Consider the following 18395-nt stretch of genomic DNA (forward strand, 5'->3'; position numbering starts at 1 on the left):
GCCTTGGCTCCTTCAAAAGAGCTTCCTGATCCTTCACTTTGCCCCAAAAGCGGCAAAGTTTGTACTTTCATTCATTAGATTCAGTGCAGGTTCCACGCCATGTGGTACCAGTTCTGCTTTTCTATCTGCCTTTTCTACCACGTTCCTCAGCTGCTCTCGAACTCTCAGGCCTGTCGTCGTTCTTATCATTTTGTTCTTTCTGTGCCTTTTTAGGGCACTTCGCGGAGATATGTCCATGTTCTCAGCATCCGAAGCACTTCCCCTCTCCGATGAAGCGAGCTCTCTCCTCAGGAGTAAGCTTGGGTCGTGCATCCTTTTTCTCTAGGTTGCTCTTTTTCTTTCTACTTTCATTCCCAGAAGTCTGTTCGGCTCGTTGTGTCATGTTCTCATCGGTGGGGTAAGTCAGACTGCCAGAGTGAATGGCAAAGCCCCACTTCGCATGACTCATCAACTCCTGAATAGAAGCTAACTTCTGTTCCAAGCAGTGATCTCGGATCTCTGTAGGTAGACCCAAGGTAAACCGCTCAATCTGTTCTCTGAATGAGATCTTCTTGAATGAAGAGGCAGGTAGAAAAGAGCTCCAGAATCTTTCACAATAAGCATTGATTGTATCTTTCTTGGTCATCCAAAGATGGTTCCAAGCAGCTCGTACATCTCGTTCATATTCTTGCGTCAACCAAGAAGAAACAAAAAGCTTCTTAAATTTCAGTCATTTCATTGGCGCACTCTTGTTAAAAGAAGCGTGGACCACCAAGTACGAGCATTCCCCTTAAGGTAAGAGGTAGCTCTCCGAATCTTGGAGTGCTCTGAATAGCGTCCTCCCGCGAAAGCGATGTCAAACTGTTGTATAAAAGACAAAGCCTTCGAAGCATCTGAGTATCCTGAAAAGTATCAAACTTGATCGAGTGGCCACCTTCCTTAAACTCTCGGACTTTCTTGCTTTTATCTTCGAGAAAGTCATACTGGTTGGCTTTGTAAAAATTCTTCTTGTTCGCATAAAACTTTCTGTCATCGGAATCTGAGCTGTCTGTAGACGAGTTCTCAGTAGAACTGTCAGTCTCTGGGCGAGATGTAGCCTTCTTTGCCTTTTTCTTGCCCTTCCAAAGCTTTGTTTTTTGCTTCGCTTTGTACCTTTTCTGTCTTCTTCACTCGAATCCGAGGAGCTAGAAGAACTATCAGAAGAAGAAGAAGAAGAAGCAGAACTGGATAATCCTTCAAACCGAACACGCTGCTTCTATTTCTTTGCCTTGTCAAAAGTCGACTGACGACCCAAATAACCTGGAAAGTCAGTGCTTTTCTTCTGCTTTTTGCCGTGCTTTTTGGCTTTCTTTTGCGTGTCAAAAAGCTAAGCAATCCGTGCATCAACCACGTTCTCCAGTTCCTTCTCCGTATATTTTCTTGGAGGCAGAAGGTTTCTTGAGAGCGGGTTTCGGGAGTGGTGTTGTGGTTCTCTGCCACTCCATCTGTACCTCTTCCAAAGAGGTCTGGTTCATATATTTTGCCATCTTCGGGTCCTTGGCAAAATTGAGCATCATCTTTGTTGCATCGCCGATCAACTGGCGACGCTCCATCTCTCGCCGCTCCGCCTAAGTAGGCCAAGGCGGGCCATACTCTCTGCCGGAATCTTCGTTGTGATCCCTGCCCGCATCTCCAGATGCAGAGGGAGTCGACTGATCATTGCCTGAAGCCATAGGTGCCGCGGAAAAAAAATTCGGGGATCAGATTTCCCGTAGAAGAGAAATCGGCCGTGCTCTGATACCACTGTAACAGACTTAGACACTCCAAGTCAAGAATCAACCGTGACAGCACCAAATAACCACTTCAAAACAATTCACAGATCACAATAAATTTGCACTAGCCCGGCGAAGTTCCGTGCCTAGAGATATTGGCCCCAAAGACTGGCGCCCCTTTCGGTATTTCTTTATGTATTAATCAATGTCAAAGTACAAGAGAGCGGTTAGGGTTTCACTCTCAGACTCTGCGTCCAGATGCTCTGCAGAGTGAGTCCCTCACCACTAATTTAAAGGTTACAAGGGATGCCCAAAAGCTTTTAAAAATAAAAAGCATCAATTCTCTCTCTCTCTCTCTCTCTCTCTCTCTCTCTCTCTCTCTCTCTCTCTCAGAGAATCTCTTTTTTTTTTTTTTAAGCAAGTTCTCTCTCTTTCTCCTCTTTGATTCGTTTAGCGAACGTGTCTATATATGTAAGGACACTGTTTGCTAGGTTTGGCATCTGATTTCAAAGGAATTGTATGTTTGCATATCGATGGATCAACTCCTTTGAGGTCTTTGTAGGACCATGCAAACACATGTTTATACTTCTTGAGAAGTTGTGTTAGCAGTTCTTCTTCTTTAGGCTCTAAATCAGTTGCTATATAGACAGGCCGAGGCTCTTCGCCTGGCGTAGTGAGGTCTATCCGTTTTGCATTTTCCGACCCATCGTAAGATTCCTGGTTTATTCGTTTATTCTTTCCCTTATTGGTGATGTCATTATGATTTTTCTCTCTTGGATAATGAATTTTCGATAGTGGGATGGTACATTCATGTTTCCTTTTTCTGAATCCTCCTTACCATCACTTTCTCCCTCAGTAGTCAATACCTCTCTTAACGACCGTTTTAGCTCTTGGTATTTCTTTTTACGCTCCATTTTGGTCCACTCTGGATCTTTTGTTTTTTCCTGTTTTGATTGTTGAGATTTTCTTGATTTTGTTTCTGTTTTAGTCTTCCGTGCTTGTTTTATTTCCTCACGCGTCCTTTCCCTTCGAACTCTTCCGATATTTGGTCTTTTACACAACCCTCTATCTTGACAAGCATTAGATAGTGAGTTTTATCTTTTATCCTGAGCATCAAGTTCTCTCTAATTTTGTTTTAATGATGTGGCAACAGGCTTTACGGTAGAACCCGAAATTTATGCTTACACGTGTCACGTTGCAGATTTCCGCATAATGCCCTGACATGATGACGTGGCTGTTGTACGGAATTCCGTAATTTGCATTGACTGCTTTTTATGGCAGATTCTAGGACCAAATGCTTTTGGGACAGTTTGCTTTTGAGTTTACTGCTTTTGGGGCTCTGTTTTTGGGGCATCCCTTGTAAGAATAAATAGACCCAAGGGGTCTCACTCTCTAGAGCATCTAGATGTAGAGTCTCAGAGCAAAGGTTTCCCTCGGAGTTGTACTTTGCTCAAGCATTAATATAAAAATAAATACCGAAAGGGGCACCATCTTTTGGGGCCAATACCTCTGGGCACGGAACTACGCCGGGCCGTGTTGAGTAAATTAAACTGTGATTTGAAGTTGTGAAGTGTTTTTAAGGGATTCTTTCGTGTGGCGTGTCAGATTCCCGACTTGGGGTGCCCAAGTCTGTTACAACATCTGTTGCTCAATTACCGCCACAGCATTCATGTTTCTATTCTTCATTGAGCTCTAGTGGTAGACTGAGTACCATCGCAAGGGAGGAGATTCTTGAGATATGTTGGATAATCATTTAGCTTTGAGCATGGCATTCTTCTTGCTTTTGAAAAGAAAACAATAGCACATAATGCTATCAACAGATTTGCTTATAAAGAAATTTTTATTTAACTCCAAAAAAGTAAGCTCTCGAGGCTGGACATACCTAAACAATCTTTGTTGCGCTTTAATATCAGTGGAGCGTTGGGAAAACAAGAGTTGGCCACTTCATTGCATTCCAAGATGTCACTCACAAGCACCTCAGGACTGCAATAGTCACGCATACAAGTCACACTCGCAATCAAATAGAGCAAGGTTACTGTAATGGAGTATCCTTACATGCATGAGTCTTCGCATCGTTCCAAAACGAGACGCCTACCCTCGCCTTCACCAATAGACTCATGTGCTAACCTGTGAATAAACTCCGTGATTTAAGGGCTCACAACTAGAATATAAAGACAGAGGTGACGAGGTTTTGTCAAGTGTTTTGTAATTGCCTGAAAATATCTGCAAGTCGATGAAGTAGCATGCGGTGATACGCAGCCATGGGCTCCAAAGTCAAGACATTTCCCACACTGCTCAACCAAGCGGTCTCTACATCAGTCACAAAAGCAAAAGGATAAACCTAGAAAAGCATGTTTGCGTGCGCGCGCACGTGCGTGTGATGAATGACTGCAGACCTGGAAGTTTCCTGGGGATCTAGAAACGCAACAAACGCTTCTTCTGCTGAAAGGACAAAATGTTTGCAGGAGAGATTGTCCTTGATGAGCCATGCGAGCTCTTCTGCCTGAAAAAACGCAAAATTCTGACATGAATTGCAGAGAAAGGAAAAAGGATGAGCCGTCTCACAGAAACAGGACAAATTCGCCATACCAGAGCTACCGAATCCATCGCTTCCTGTGCAATGAAAGTTCACGCGCAGGAATTGAACTCTAATCGACTTCAATCAAAGAATCTATACTATCTATATCGATATATCTAGAAAGGGGGAAGTCAATCCCTAATCTATACTATATATGTTTGGATACTCCTAGTGGTTGGTTGATTTATTCATTACTTCGCAAGATTCCTCCCACCTCCGTATTTCTACCCTTAAAAAATGGAACGCATGATCCTAACTCAGCCCCTCATGTATTGCAACTCACCTGTTGCTAGAGCTGCTAACCGGACGAACAAGTTGCGATGCTGCGACATCTACAAAATTCATTTAATATTAAAAAAAAGCATTCTCTCTCTCTCTCTCTCTCTCTCTCTCTCTCTCTCTCTCTCTCTATATATATATATATATATATATATATATATATATATATATATATATATATATATATATATATACACTTTCACTAGGATAGACTCTACGGCCTAGTAATGCCTAAATCTTGTGTCTCCAACGGAAATGTACTATGGATTGGACACATGACCCCAAAATTGGAGTTAGAACTAATTGTGAGCTTAGTCGGATCTGCCAATTGAGCTTACTTGGGTTTTTGAATAAATTAGTGGACTTACTACCTATATATGACCTTATAGCCTAACTAGATCGCAAAAGAAATGTAACTTGGTTATGTCAAGACTGTACACTAAACTTTGACTAAATTAGGCCTTAACATCTTTTTTGACTTAGGGACTTGGGATGCAATAAACCCAAGGGCCTATTTAAAGATAGGATCCCTTGTGCAGGAGTGAATATATGGGTTGTTAAAAGTAGAGCCTGACTGCGCAGTAACAACGCCTTTACTGCAATTGGCGCCTCGAAATTTATGAGGTAGTCCACCTTCATTACTTGATGCACAGACTTGAGCTACGACGTCTTTGATGCAGAGTAGAATACACTATGCAAAAGAAATAGTATTTAAAGGGGAACCCGCTACCTTGAGCTCACTTAGGTTCCTTTTCAAAACATCAACTGCTTATTATGAAAGCATAGCTAGGGCTTTAGATTATGCTAGAGCACTGCTAAGTAAATAAATTAATAGCTATACATCTCCTTCTTCTCTTAGTAAGAGAGACTAAGCTTAATGATTTCAAGCCAAACTGACATGGCGTCAAACATAGCAACTGGACCATCTGAGGTACCAGTACATTTAGATTAAGTTTAACTTCTTCACTAATTTATGGAATGGTGATTAAATAAGCTTGTATGGTCTTTACATGTTAATTATTTGTACAAAGATACCATGTGGGGTGCATGGTTTAGCTAGATTGGTATAATCTGATGTGACTAACCTGCTTTCGAGAGTATTTATAGGCTCATCCTTGATAGATTTTTTTCCTTTTTTCAAGCATTTTCCTCTCTTAGTTTAAGTTAGGGTGACATAGATAACAACTAGAGTCACCCCAACTACCTGTTATGCTGTTTGGAAACTAATCCTTTGATTGTTTTCTCACTGTAGATGTAGGTAAGGGTGCTCTCTCTCTCTCTCTCTGGCTTTGCTAATGGAAGGATATGTTCCCACTTTCTCTTTTTCTCTAAACAGGATCCAAGAGTAACTAAGATATAGCATGCAAATTTTTACTGATGTATCTTTTAAAATAAATGAGTAAATAGACATTTCTACTTAAAACGACTGTTATGGTCTATGGTTCTTGAGTTGCAGATGGAACTCATGTGTATATATATATATATATATATTAGTTATATTTGGTTGTGGTTATATGGCGCAATGACGTCCTTTGAGAAAAGCAGAATTAAGAGAATTAATGTGAGCATTTTTGTGGGATCACTTTGAGAACATAGAGGGTGAACTTAATTGATGGTAGCAACGTGAACATAGTACTTAATTAACTTGGCATGAACAATACTTTTTCAAGAGAGAGAGTATTAGAGAACATGACAATAGTTGAGGATCGGATTTACTCGGAGCCGGTCGTCCCTCCAAAAGGCGTTTGTATTATAGATTCTCCCATCAAGAGAGACTTGATACAATACACTCTTTGTGTTCCTTGTGACCTTGGTGATGCTATGAAGATGGAAAGCTTCGGCATCACGAGCATAACATAAACTTTGCAAAAAGCATTAACTATCCCAAACCTCGGTCCCAAGGCCTCAAACACCTTCGAAGGTGGAGAGAGCTAGCGGGGAATGAGGGTAGGGAAGAGGAAGAAGAATCATTGATAGGAGAAAGAAATAGTTCCTCACTTATCGTCACTCTTCTTGCTTAGCATAGCATAATAGCATAGTAATGAAGATGAAGAAGATGGCAAGCTTAAGCATTGAAGCATGGCTCTTGGTTGGATTTGCATTCCATAGCCAAGAGTGTTGGTGTAGGCTCTCCACTTCTCAACAAGCTTGGAGAAGGAGACGGAGCTCTTGCACTTTGCACTCCACACCATGAGTGTGTGTGTGTGTGGGAGAGGGGGGGGGGGTGGTATACCCCCCTCTCTTGCTTGGTCCACCTCTCTCTCTCTCTCTCTCTCTCTCTCTCTCTCTCTCTCTCTCTCTCTCTCTCTCTCTTATTATTTAATTATTTCATTTGGATATGTATCCTCTTTTTTCTCTTTGAGAGAAAGAACTTAATTATTTATTTTTATGCATCTAAATTCTCATTGGACCCTTTTAAAACCTATCCAATAGGATTCAAGTACATCATGAGGGGCACATGTGGAGGATCATTTGAACATGTGTCTTTTATGCGTTTTAAGTCATTTGGTTTGAATTGAATACTTCAAACACTTAGTCAATCAAGCATGGAAACCGTTGATGCCTCTTGAGAGTTTATCTTTGAATTGAACACTTCAAGAACCTTAGTCATTTTAAGCATAAAAATCATCTCAAGCTTTGGGCGAGGTTCCCACAAACATTTTAAGCACTTTAGTTAGCAAGCCGACAAGCACCTCATGCTTGGGTAGGGTTCCCACCTCAAGGTCAGCCCTAGCTTGAGGTCAAATGACTTTTTAACACTAACTTTTGGAGGTTTTTAACAAAGCTAACCCTAAGGTCTTTTAAGCTCCATCCAATGCACGTTGCTTTTTGATAGACTACCTCCTTTCGGACCCCTATTGAGATGTAACCATCTCTCCTTTTGGTCCCTTGCTGAGGTAAATCTAGAAGCACTTATTGCACATTGCTCTTTGGTAGACCGTCTTCTTTTAGACCCCTATTGAGATGCAACCATTTCTCCTTTTGGTCCCCTGTTGAGAATAGTCTAGAAGCACATATCTATATCCTAACTCTTGTTCCCCTTTTATCTTCCCATATTAAATGATCAATTTAATATGAGAAAATCATTTGGTAAAGTTAGATATTATATTTTATGACAACTATACTTATCTCTCTCTCTCTCTCTCTCTCTCTCTCTCTCTCTCTCTCTCTCTCTCTCTCTCTATACATCTTCACGATAAATATTTTCTTAACATCTCCATTTTCTCTCTCTCTCTCTCTCTCTCTCTCTCTCTCTCTCTCTCTCTCTCTCTCTCTACCTCTCACTTTCCAACTTATTTTTCATAAACTTTTAAGTTATAGCCATATGGCGTGCTGGCGTTTGTTTGAGTATCCCAAAAACTCCCCCGCACATTGTTGGGACAATTTACTTTGATGCATGTATTCTCCTCTCTCTCTCTCTCTCTCTCTCTCTCTCTCTCTCTCTCTCTCTCTCTCTCACTCGCTTTTCCTCTTTCTCTAGCAGGACCCTTCATAACCTCTCCATTTTTTTGTCTCTCACTCTCCAACATTTTTTTAATAAACCTTCAGGCTATAGCCATATGGTGCGTTGGCATATGTTTGAATATCTATAAATCTCCCCCAAGCGTTGTAGGGACAATTGACTATGAGGCATCTGTTCTCCTCTCTCTCTCTCTCTCTCTCTCTCTCTCTCTCTCACTCGCTTTTCCTCTTTCTCTAGCAGGACCCTTCATAACCTCTCCATTTTTTTGTCTCTCACTCTCCAACATTTTTTTAATAAACCTTCAGGCTATAGCCATATGGTGCGTTGGCATATGTTTGAATATCTATAAAACTCCCCCAAGCGTTGTAGGGACAATTGACTATGAGGCATCTGTTCTCCTCTCTCTCTCTCTCTCTCTCTCTCTCTCTCTCTATATATATATATATATATATATATATATATATATATATATATATATATATATATATATATATCTTTCTCTCTCTCACTTTCCCTCTTTCTCTAGTAGGACCCTAGATATACTAAGATCTGAGCTACACAATAAACAGATATATCTATTATTGTGAATGACTAAATAGATATATCTTCTTAAAATAGATGTTGTGGTCTTTGGTTGTTGAATTTTTTATGAAGTCTCATGTGCTATTTTAACCTATGTATATAAGAAACTCTCTCTCTCTCTCTCTCTCTCTCTCTCTCTCTCTCTCTCCGTGGGCACTGGCCACGTGGGCCACGCAATTGGCCACTCATGCGCTGGCCACACGGACCGCTATGGACCATGTGGCTCGCCACGTGACCCGCATTCCACGCTGTGTCCCCCCCCCTCTGGTGTTGCTCCCTCTCGCCCCCGCGCACATGGCACCCCCCACCATATGGTGCTGCCATAAGCACCCCAATTAACAAAAAATGCCAACTTTAAAAAGAAAACAGTCCAAATGCGTGGACCGCCAATAAGAAATGACAGTTCACACCACTCAAGAAGAAATTCCTTTGCACACCACTCAAGAGAGCGGTTCCGTGGTGGTTGGAGCGTCCGTGTTGATGGTGGTCATACCTCCTTCAACGGGTGTAGTCATGTCAACGACCATAAAAGAGAAAAACACGGGTAATGATCCTCTTATCTATCTCTTTGGATCCGTGGTTGATAGCCACATCTCATTAGGTTGGATTGATGTACATGTTGTGTCATACAATTACTTATTGCCTCACATCCCCCTTTGTCATCTTTTGGCCAAACCGGCCTTTAGAACGAATGATGATTGTGTGACAAAACTAACGACCTCTACAACCAAAAGAGGTTACCAGCCCACAATGGCTCGTTTCATTGTGTCCGAAGTTTTTTTCGGACAAGATCCTATATCATTCGATAGGCGTGGCACTTATGGGAGAGAGTTAGTGATGTCAGCCACATTTGATAACCAAATTAGAGACATTCCAGAGCTCTCTCACATGGAGGAGAAAATGTTCATTGTATGTGTTGGGAGCTTTCACCCTTGGCCATGAAATTCAACCATTGACCTTGCCATCATGGATAAGGGAAAAGAGAGAGATAGTAGGGGAAGATGTTGACAGAGAAAGGAAGAGATGGAGATATTGACATATCTACTCATAATAATACACAAAGAAGCATAGGAGACAATTTCTTTCACACTCAAGAATATGACACAGTCAAGCTCCATAGCCCAAGATATAGCTTAAGAGAGGGGAAAGGGAAAATTGAGAGCATCTACACACGAAAAACCTAAAATCATAGCCCCAAACTCCACTGCACCCCTTCTTGTGGAGTTTGGTATTTAATTTATTATTTGATTTTTTTGGGTGCTAAAATTGGAGGTCCCTCTTTTACATCTAGTCCACTTTAGTTCTTGAGTGAATCACATCGCTTATTGCATGTCCCATAAGGGTGAGTTCTCACTAGAGCTATTTACAAGCAACCATAGAGGCTTATTGAATAAAAAATCTAAAATACTGTGCAAAGGTAAAATGACCGAGAGGGTTATTATTTGTCAGCGCCTCTTTTTCAACTCCCAAAATTCCAATCTACAAATCATCATCAACTTAGTATTAGTAAAATAAAATAGACAGCACATAATGAACCATTATGCCAGCTATCCCAGTTGCAGTTAACCACATACAACAGGAGGGTGTCCAGTCTCGTAGCATCCCTCCCACCAGGGATAGCAACTGTCCTCAGTTGCTCAATAGAGAATCTAATGGACCGCGAGTGATGGAAAGTGTGGAGAAGGTCTGGGAAGTTGCAAAAAAACTTTTTAGACATCCATTTGGTATCCTCTCTAGGGTGGCCTTTGAAAGTCAAAAGATAGCAGTTATAAACCATGCCAGTGCGTATGGTGGTGGTCTCGTGATCAACTATTTGTGCAGGGAAGAGTTGTTCTTCTTGGTCTATAATTGTATGTGGATCCTCATAAATGTGATGTATAGGTAGGGGTCCTCTGAAAGGTCTTAAAAGACTGATGTGAAATGCATTGTGAAAGTGCCAATGTGAAAGTATTTAACTATTAAAGTACATTATAAAGTTAGGTATCTTGTTTAAATCTGCTTGGGCATTACATGATAACCCAAAACATATTGATTGTCTAAGCATGAGGTGAGGACAAGGAGAATGGACAAGATCTTAAGAGTCCTCTTGCCCAACATATCTTGCATTAAAACCATAGAAGGGCACAAAGAATGTCCATAGATGGGAAAATCTGAAAAGAAAAACTTCACCCAAAATTTTAGTACCTCATGGGCTAGAAAGCCCGAAATTGCAATATAAAGGATTGAAAAATATGCAGTACCCTATTTTCTTGTTGAATTGCACTTCTTAGGGAAATAGTTAAATGAAAATAGTGGTGTATTGCATTAGGCACACATGTTTGTGTCTTTATTCTCAAATTGAGTTAGCATAGTAGCAGTAAATAAATTAGTGATACAAATATAGTAGCAACTGAATAACATGACATTTGGGTTTCTCTCCAATAAGGGTTCAAACAATCAGAAATTGAATGCTTATCTTGAGTTTATTGATTGGAAGTTTAGAATGCTTGACTCATCTACACCGGAGAGAGATTGCTTTTGGGGTCTATCAAGAATGGAAAAGTAGCATTTGTGCCAAGATTAGTAGCATCAATATTAAAAAACATATAGCATGGAATTATCAATGATAAACCACAATTGTCAAGTAATTAGCCATAAATGATAAGAAAAAATGTTGGGGTAAAGACGCTTGCGCCTTTTGCTCGGGGTCGGACATCCAATGTCCGGCCACCTGTCCACATGTGTACATGCCCTTATTCATTATATACATATGAATAAGGAGCACCTCACTCACTACTTCGAGAGGTTTCTCCACCCACACCATCTCGTGCTCCTTCCCTTCCCCGCACGCACCGCATTGTACCGTGCATACGCCCACTCACTAGTGGTATCAGAGCAATCAAGTTGCAGCTAGAGAGTTTGAGAGCCTTGAAGTTTTTTGAGCATCGAGTTGCAAGAAGCAAGGGGGGAAGCTTTAAGACTCGACAAACGCTGAACTGAGAGGTTGCAATCGAAGCAGTAGGAGAATCAGTAGCAGCTGAACAAGCAGAGACTTGGGCAGCAGGTCACGAGAGCAGCAAGGGGCAGTCAATTGAACCGAGAATTGAAGGCAAGTAAGGGCAGCAAGGAATTGGGGGCACTATCTTGCAAGACTCGAGCCATGAGAAGGGACCACGAGCATTAGGAGAATGGATAGCGCCATAGCCATGGCTTGAGCAAGGCAAATCATACACACACACACACACTCCCACGCCTAGTCCCCGCTCGTCAGACCTGGCAAAGCCTGCATCTCGTCAGACTCTGCAATGTTTTCACCATTTCTGTGGCAGTGAACTGAAATTTATTTTAATTCAAGTGGCTTACATCTTTGTGTGCAAGGGTGGGTGCACCCCCCCCCCCCCCCCGACTCACAATCAAGGGCTCATTCATAGGAGCTACCCCCGCCCCTCGACTCTTCGACTCCGCTCTCACACACCCCGGGAAAGAGACTGAGAGCGAGTGAGTGAGACTGGCAGCAAACAAGCACGTGAGAGAGAGAGATAGCAAGCGAGTGAGAGGTAGAGAGAGAGCCCTTTTTTTTCACGAGCGCTCATGCACACGGGCACATGCGTGTGCAGGTACGGGCGAGTAAGCTCGGGCATCACCCGACATTGGACCGATTTTGTTGATCTTCTCGATGCTTTTTCTTCTACTTCTTGGCATCGATTTCGACACCGATTTTAGCAATTTTCTCGATGTTCTCCTCGGCATCGAAGACTCCCGTTCGATGACGAGAAGCAACCTCCACCAGTTTTCAAAACTAATTTGTGGCTCAGCATCGGCCTTGAGCATCGGCGATTAGCCATTTCAACACCAATTTTGGCGGTTTTTCCTTGTGTTTCGGCATTTTCCTCTACGATTTTGCATTGACAGCTTGATGCATTGGTTTTGACACCGATCACGCGGCTATTCAACTAGCGTACTTCCACTCGGAGGCGGAAGATGGCATCGACGACACTTTTCTCGGCTTCTCGACCTCGACACAACAGGAGATGATAGAGCAAGAGCAACATTGGCTCTCCTCTAGCACCCATTCTGAAGCGGATTTGGCTCCGACGTAGTCTCCATGATGTTTCAGCTTCGATGTTTTCTCAAGATTTCGGCTTCGATGGCACATGCCGACACATACAGCTCCGACAACCCATTTCGGAGCAGGTTTTTCCCTCGAGTGCACTCAGCTCTTGGCAAGTGTTTTTGGTTGATGTGTTTACCGATCGATGAGGTAGTGTTTGCCAGTTTCCCAATGGTTTTTCTCCTAGGTTGCACAGTCTTTGGAGTAGAGATGATGCGGCACATGTAGTGCTCATGTACGACTGTGTGGAGCATTTCAAAGAGCTTCTGACACGGTCTTGTGCAGCTATATGCTATGTACCCCTTATGTGATACAGCTTGAGCTTGGTATAGCTCGTAGGTAGCAGGTTCGTAGGTTTACATGTGTTTTTGAACAGGTATACATCCATAGAGCCATTGGGTCAAGAGTGAGTTGTTTTGCCAAGTTTTTGGCAGTGCTATGCATGCCATTTGTGGATTTTTCTATTGAGACACTGAGTGTCTGTTTCCATGTATATTTGGTGAGTTTTTTGAGATTTGCTCAGTTTACCGAGGAAACTTTGGCGGATTTTTTCCAAATTCTTGCCGTGGTTTATACATATTCGCAGTTTACTCTCTGATGGTTTCGAGTTGACTCCCACTTTGGCAGTTATCTGTAGTTTTTTGGCTTGCGGTTTGTGTTGAGTTTTGACTCATTTTGCAAAGGAAATTTTGTTTGTTTTTCCCCTTCTTCTCGCCATAAAAGTTTGCAGTGTTCTGCCATCTTGTACAGTGCTCAATATATTCCCACTTTGACAGTGATCGAGCGTTTACTCTCACTTTTGACAGGCTTTGTCAGTTTGGACCCGGTTTGGTGTTCTTGTACCCACTCTTGTAGGAGTGAGGATTAGTGTATGCTTGTGTGGCTATAGACTTTGGCAGTCATAGGTTTCATCCGTTTTTACAGGCAATTTCTCTCGTGGATGCGTTTTTTGAGCTAATTTGCTCTCTACTTGCGTATATGGTTATACGCTTTACGCTCGATTGAGCAGTTTGTCCCAGTTTATGCTTGCAAATAGCAGATTGTGGAGTTGTTTTATGCATATGTGAGCATCGGTTTTGATGCGATTGGTCATGGTTTTCATGATTGTGTAGTGGTTGAGTGATCTCCCACTTTGTTTCCATTTTGGGCATTCACTTATGGCAGTAGACATGTTTGACATTGAGAGACAACAATCTTGTTCTTGCGGATATGTATGATGTTGGCACTGTGGTCACACAAGGCACATTAGGCGCGATTGTTTGATGCGTATGTGACATCAGCGGAGATCTATGCATGGTGTACATGAGGTTTTGACACATGCTAGAGCAGTGGCTTTATATGCCAGTGATAGTGATGTCACATTTTCCTGTAGCGTTCCTCTTGATTATATGTCTTTGATAAGTGACACCTCTCCACATTGGTTGCTAGATGAGAATGCAGTTTTCCATGTCACACCGCATCGTGACCGGTTTAGCACCTTCTCTAGTGGGAGTTTTGGTTGTCCACACTTGGTTCGGTGTTTGACATAGAGGGTGCAAGAGACGTTTGTTTGTCTTTGCCCATTGGTGCATCATACACGCTACGACATGTGAGCTACGTTCCTCAGCTGAGACAGAGCTTGATCTCAATGAGACAATTAGTAGACTTTGTTGTCAGATATTGATTAGAGAGAAATATTTCCAGATGCATTGTAGTTCATTCATTAGTGATTGCAAGAGGAGCCCGCAACGGCTTGGTATATCCTAAGCATGTGTCTAAGGTTTGAGACGGCGTAGTCTTGCTTTTGTTGCTGGCATGCTTTGAGCGAGAGATGAGACGTGTCTCTTTCACTGGTAAGCTCCACCATGCTCACGAGACAGAGCTTTTAGTTGTGCAGGATGTGCCCGTAGACTCTGTAGAGACATAGATAGAGTGACAGTGCTCTAGTGAGACACAACAGGTGTTGTTAGACTTTGTGCAGGCAGAGGTACAACATGTCTGCTCCCTAGAGACATAGACAGAGCTGAAAAATATGGAGCTCTTTGATATGCTCATGTTAGAGGTTGATGAGTTGGTTCAGGATGCACAATTTTGCCTATGGGTGACAGGTCAAGTGTCGGTAATGACATATCCATACATGATGAGTAGCCTAATGATGCAGTGATTACAGATAGCACAGGAGAGGTGAGTATAGTCAGGTTTGCACAGATTTTGTCAACGTTTGGGCGTCTCATGTTCGACTTGTTAGTGTCGAGTCCGATCTAGCAGCTGCAGTGGGAGCACTTGCAACAGGGGTTGTCAGTCGTGCAATGGCTAACACTAGCATGATGCATAATGGAGTTTTGTAGATCATATAGAGTAGTATGTGGGATTTACATGTAGGCTCTAGTGTGGGTACGCACACTAGCCTACCACCAGAGCCGATACTATTGCATGTAGATCGATAGAGTGAGCGAGTGGGCATAGGTTGAGAGAGTCTCTCACCTAGTTCTTGTACATACTAGTAGTTTAGCTAGTAGGTCTCACTTATCGGTGCATCACCTTTAAGTGGGAGTTTGTTGGGGTAAAGGCGCTGCACGTTTTGCCCGGGTCGGACGTCTAGTGTTCGACCGCCCGTCCATGTGTGTACATGCCCTTATTCATATGTCTTATTCATTATATACATATGAATAAGGAGCACCTCATTCACTACTTTGAGAGGTTGCTCTACCCACAGCATCTCGTGCTCCTCCCCTTCCCCGCACGCATCGCACCACATCGCATACACACGTATCTGCACACATGCGCACTCACAAAAGAAATGAATGTTGCCATGACTCAGTTGGTTGCCATTGGCTAGTGACCATGGTGGATATAATAGTTTAATAATATTGACACAAAATTTTAATGAATTTTTATATAAAGTGATAGAGAAGAGAGAGAGAGAGAGACTTTTACAATTTTGAGCACTTAAACTTTTGACATAAAAACTATAAATTGATAACCCTTGTAAACTTCAAAGAAGGTCTTTGAAAAAAAAAAAAGCAAAGTTAGAATAGACACTTATCAATGCATTTGATATGTAAACTCGTGCTAGACTGGTCCTGGTCGTGGCATAATTAAACTTGGTGGCCATGCTCAAAGAAAATAAGTTGTTCATTAGCTTCAATTGTCAGAGTGAAATGTATGGTACATGTCAAACATGGCTAAGGACAACACAGCTTGGTCTTGATTTTAGCAGTTCTAAAAGGGGCATGGATAGGCATGAGTTCAATTTCTCTGTTGAAATGCTTCCTTTATTTATGTAGTAAAAAATGTGAAGAGCTTCATGGAATCAAGTATCTCAAGTTCAATAAAGAGTGCTCTTTTTTTGCCTAATTATAGCTCGATAAAAAAAATAAAGACATTAAATTTGATGTTGTTTAGAACCGAGCTCATCGAATTGGATGAGTCTACGTGGATCGACTTTGGGAGACCAATTCCAAAGTTTTCATTCATCTTTGAGATGAATATTTCAAAATATGCTTGCAAGAACGACCTATTTTTTTGATGGTGTTTGCTTTAAGCACTTTCCTAGCCAAGATGCCATTTGCGGCAATCCACCCAGAGGGAGACCAAGTGAATCGGATGGTGATAAGTGGGGATGTCCGCCGAGAGGGATAAATGCTTTTTGGTGTGGTGGCAACTCAATACAGAGGGAGCGAGAATTAAAAGGCTAGTGAGTGGGACGAGGTTCTTAATTTTTGTGGCTATTAATGGCTCTTTTTAGAGTAGAACTCACTTTTTGCATGACATTCAAGGGCCGTCAGCGAGATCATTAGGGGAAACAATACCCTGAAGTTGACGTGACAAGGTGACTGTGATCGTACTTGAGAGCGCAAAAGCCTTATGAGGCGTGGGGGCACTGTGAGCACAAAGAGAGAATGATGGCGACGGGATTTGTCTTGTACCCACCTGTAGGAAGTGTATCAGATGATGGCGCAGAAGTAAAAATGTCTTGTGAAGTTGTGAGGCTTGGGCTACCATGTTCATTGCAAGATGAAGCAATTTTGGTGACGTTGACAGCCAGCCGAAGACAGATCAGAGGGCGACAGTGTGGGGCAAAACAAGGCTTGCACTACCTCGTGCATCTAATTTGGGCTTGACTGCAGATTGCACAGGAAGGGAATGATGGCGATAGCAAGTGTGGAAGTCATTCGGCTGAATTTTTGAAAGCACAAGCTCTTGTTTACATGGGCTTGTTCCCACGACTCTCGAATCTCTTTTGGGATTGAGTGTGGGGTTTGAGGCCGCTTGGAATTGTCTCGGCAACCCTTCCAAATTCCTCTTCATTTTCTACAAGGCACATTTAATCCACCTTCTTCTTTATGAATATTCCCTACATACTAATATCATTCAATTGATATTTAGAATCTTCTTCGATATCTACCCTTGTTTTGATTCCCAATCCTACTACTAATTATCTCTCTTTTTTCCCTTATCCACGATGGCAAGGTCAAGGGTTGAGTTTCATGTCCAAGGGTGGAAGCCAACCCTTGCTCCCAACAGTGGTATCAACGCGAGGCGATGCTCTTGGAAACGCGAAGACTCTGGGGATGAAGATTCATATTGGAAATTGATGCTTTCAGAAGTCCTCCAGAATTCTCTTGGTGGAGCAACAATTCACAACCATGGAAAGCATATTGATCAATCAATATAGATAAGTTTAATTTTGTTTATATCTTTATGTAATTTGTTTTAATATTAGCTTTAAAGATGTCTCTTGTACATCTAAATTGAGGACAAGAATCAATATTTGCTCCCTCATGACTGTCTAAATACAAAGGAAAAGAGCGCTCCAATAAGCCTATGAGAGAGAAATCAACCTAGATTTAGGAATGCAGCATCAAGATAGTGAAAATTGAGTCCAATTAATGTTATGATTCACATATGGTAAGCTTGATCGGGATTCGATCCATGGCTAAACCTAAGGGGAATATGTTGACAGAGAAAGGAAGAGATGGAGATGTTGGTATATCTACACATAATACTACACAAAGAAGCATAGGAGACAATTTCTTACACACTCAAGAATATGACACAATCAAGCTCCATAGCCCAAGACATAGATTAAGAGAGGGGAAGGAAAAATTGAGAGCATCTATACATGACATGCCTAAAATCATGTTACCATATACATGTGGTAGTGATGTGTGTGAACACACTAGGACCACCGGGGCATTTTTCCCTCTTTAGGAGGTTTTTTCCCCCGAGCATTGTATATACGCCCATCACTCTAGGGCTATCTATCTTTCCATTGCACACTAAGTAACACACTCTCTATTGTGTGCCTTGAGCTTCCTTCATCTTCTCCAAGCTGTGTGTGTTTCTCTGCAACCCTAATTCCAACAATTGGTATCTGAGCAGGTTGCGTCCTCCCAGGCTTAGTCGCCAGCTGCTCCAGCACACGCCTGCTCACTTTCTCCGATTTCAGTGAGCTTTGGCGAGCGTTCGCAGGTCGACAAAAATTTTGAGACAGCTCATAAAGCTAAGTCTGCTCAGATTTTTGATTCGGGCTCATTTCAGCCTCCGTTTCCACTATAGACAGTGCTGCACATGCTATTTCGTCATTTTATGTAGAATTTCTTTCAATGTCAATTTCTGCATAACAGGTGCCTTACAGTCTTCTACGGGTGCTATATAACACGTGTTGTTCCCGCTCCATTTCTCCTATTT

General features: G+C 42.1%; 1 protein-coding gene across 1 annotated transcript in view; it reads right to left on the reverse strand.

The window, feature by feature from the left end:
• LOC147423672 (uncharacterized) overlaps positions 1-4474 on the reverse strand; it is a 52313-nt gene extending 47839 nt beyond the window's left edge. The window contains exons 1-5 of the mRNA XM_086501982.1: positions 4320-4474; positions 4127-4233; positions 3944-4021; positions 3786-3857; positions 3613-3713 (exon numbers count right to left, since the gene is read on the reverse strand). Coding sequence (XP_086358108.1) covers positions 3613-3713; positions 3786-3857; positions 3944-4021; positions 4127-4233; positions 4320-4337 — 376 coding nt within the window. The 5' untranslated portion in view covers positions 4338-4474. The remainder of the gene's footprint in view (positions 1-3612; positions 3714-3785; positions 3858-3943; positions 4022-4126; positions 4234-4319) is intronic.
• Between the last annotated feature and the right edge of the window lie 13921 nt (positions 4475-18395).

Source organism: Adiantum capillus-veneris, chromosome 26 (assembly GCF_014529385.1).
Source record: "Adiantum capillus-veneris isolate H3 chromosome 26, ASM1452938v2, whole genome shotgun sequence".
In the NCBI taxonomy this organism is placed as follows: domain Eukaryota; kingdom Viridiplantae; phylum Streptophyta; class Polypodiopsida; order Polypodiales; family Pteridaceae; genus Adiantum; species Adiantum capillus-veneris.